This window comes from Sinocyclocheilus rhinocerous, unplaced genomic scaffold, assembly GCF_001515625.1.
Source record: "Sinocyclocheilus rhinocerous isolate Xijiao unplaced genomic scaffold, SAMN03320098_v1.1 scaffold278, whole genome shotgun sequence".
In the NCBI taxonomy this organism is placed as follows: Eukaryota; Metazoa; Chordata; class Actinopteri; order Cypriniformes; family Cyprinidae; genus Sinocyclocheilus; species Sinocyclocheilus rhinocerous.
Window position 1 is genome coordinate 120,313 of NW_015664178.1, and position 2,178 is coordinate 122,490.

Below are 2,178 nucleotides of genomic sequence, written 5' to 3' on the forward strand. Positions count from 1 at the left end.
GTGTGAGCTGATGGCAGGGGGCGGTGGATATTTGTGGCGGTCAATGTGGATATTGTGGATGAGTTCTTCTGTGTCATCACGTTCTATTAGTTCTACAGCTTCAGTTTCGGAACTTTCACGCTTAGTAACACATACAGCTGTTCCCTCACCACAGTGCAACACCCCTTTCAAACAGTGTCGCGTTCCGAACGTTCTTTAAGTGACATATACTGGTATTGCGGTATTTTCAAAATTCATATCATAACAAAAATAAAAACTGGTATTCGGTATGAACCGGTATACCGCCCAGCACTAGTCTTGACCACCAAAACAGCAGTGATGAGTGATGATTAGTGTTAATTTTGTCAGCTATTTTCATTTTAGTCTTAGTCCCGGGCTAAAATGTCCTTGTTAGTTTTTATCATATTTAGTCAACCTTTTAGTCGACTAAAAGTCTCAACATTTATGCAATCTCTCTGTCTACATCATGAAAACAGCTAAAACAAACGAAAAATATTATAACAGTGAAATTCCTAGTAATTCCACTAATTCCATAATTGCAATAGTCTATTTCTCTATTAAAACAACAGCGATTGAGTAAGTGCATTTATTCAGCGATCACAATCGCAAACAATACAGTCTAGATCTCATGACAAGCTCGTCAACGAACATTTTTCGTCATAGTCTTCGTTAACAAAATGAACACTAGTGATGATTCAAATGAACCAGTGATTCAACAATTTTAACAAAAACAGCTATACAGATGACTTTTTTGCCCCCTAAATGACCATGTTTTGCCTCTTCTGTCTTCAGTCCAGCAGCCCGACCCCAACCAGCCTCGGCCGGAGGGCGCTCAGATGGTCGCCATTCGAGGGGAACCGCTGGGAGTGGTCACTAATTGGCCACCATCTTTAGAAGCTGCACTGCAACGCTGGGGGACCATCTCTCCCAAAGCGCCCTGCCTGACCACCATGGACACCAACGGCAAACCCCTCTACGTCCTTACTTACGGTAAAATAACCATATTTAACTACAGCCATACATATAATGACCAACATCCACATGCAACCATACTGGAACAGAATAATATATTTTCTCCCTCATAAGTCAGACTATTAATAAGAATATTAATACAGACCACGTAGTCTGATATAGTGACCCAATTTGGACACTTAACAAAAAAATTTGGACACTTAAGTCATGCTTAATTTATGAATGTCTTATTTTTAGCATCTTATTATTATATTACTATATTTTATTTTGTTTTATTATTATCTTTTAGGTATGTATAATTTATTTATTTTTCAAACCAAGTAGCATGTGTTTATTTAAAATAAATAGCACAAACACTTTACAAGTCAAAAATTTCACAAAAGGACAGTAATCCAATTTCAAATAATATAAAAGATTGTTTAACATTAAGATGAAAACTATTTGGACACTAAAGTCATACTTAATACATGAACTTTTTTTTAATTATTTTATTTCATTTCACAAACATTTCAAAAAAGGTAGTTTCAAATTAAAAGTGAAGTTGGGTAGAGAAAAGCATAATTTGCTTGCAGATGCCACTTGTTTAAATATTTTGTATTAATGCGTTGGTGTTTTTAAGTGTGTTTTTAAATATTTTTGGGGCCACCGGATATACTGATATACTTGTGTTCATCTTTTGCTAACAGAAATAACCTTGTCTCCTTGTTTATTTATGCTCAGTCATGAGAGGGAGATCATTATAGGGCTTGTTTTGTGTAGTGTGTGTATGATCAGGGTCCCCAACCCATAACGGTGGAGGGCGAGGAGATCTATCAGGTGCGAGAACTGCTCGACTCCAGACGCCGGGGGAGAACTCTCCAATATCTGGTCGACTGGGAGGGTTACGGTCCAGAGGAGAGGTCCTGGGTGAATGCAGACGACATTCTAGATCCCAGTCTTATGGAGGAGTACCACCGAGACCATCCGTGTGTGTGTGTGTGAGGCTCTCAGCTGATTTTACTCAAATGAGGATCCTGCCAGCAGCACATCATGGGTGAGAGTGTGAGGAAGGGATTGCAGTGTGTGTGTCTGTAATGGATTGGTATTCCCTCTGTTCTTTTTTCTAAAAATTGAAAATGATCATCAAGCCACCTGAGCTTAATGATTTCTTCATCTTTACACACACACACACACACACACACACACACACACACACACATACAGTTG

General features: G+C 38.6%; 1 protein-coding gene across 1 annotated transcript in view; it reads left to right on the forward strand.

Moving 5' to 3' along the window:
* The window catches only part of dip2ca (disco-interacting protein 2 homolog Ca), a 146,738-nt gene that overhangs the window by 111,843 nt on the left and 32,717 nt on the right, over positions 1 to 2,178 (forward strand). Inside the window, 1 exon segment of the mRNA XM_016540291.1 lies at positions 743 to 990. Within this exon segment, the coding sequence (XP_016395777.1) occupies positions 743 to 990 (248 nt within the window).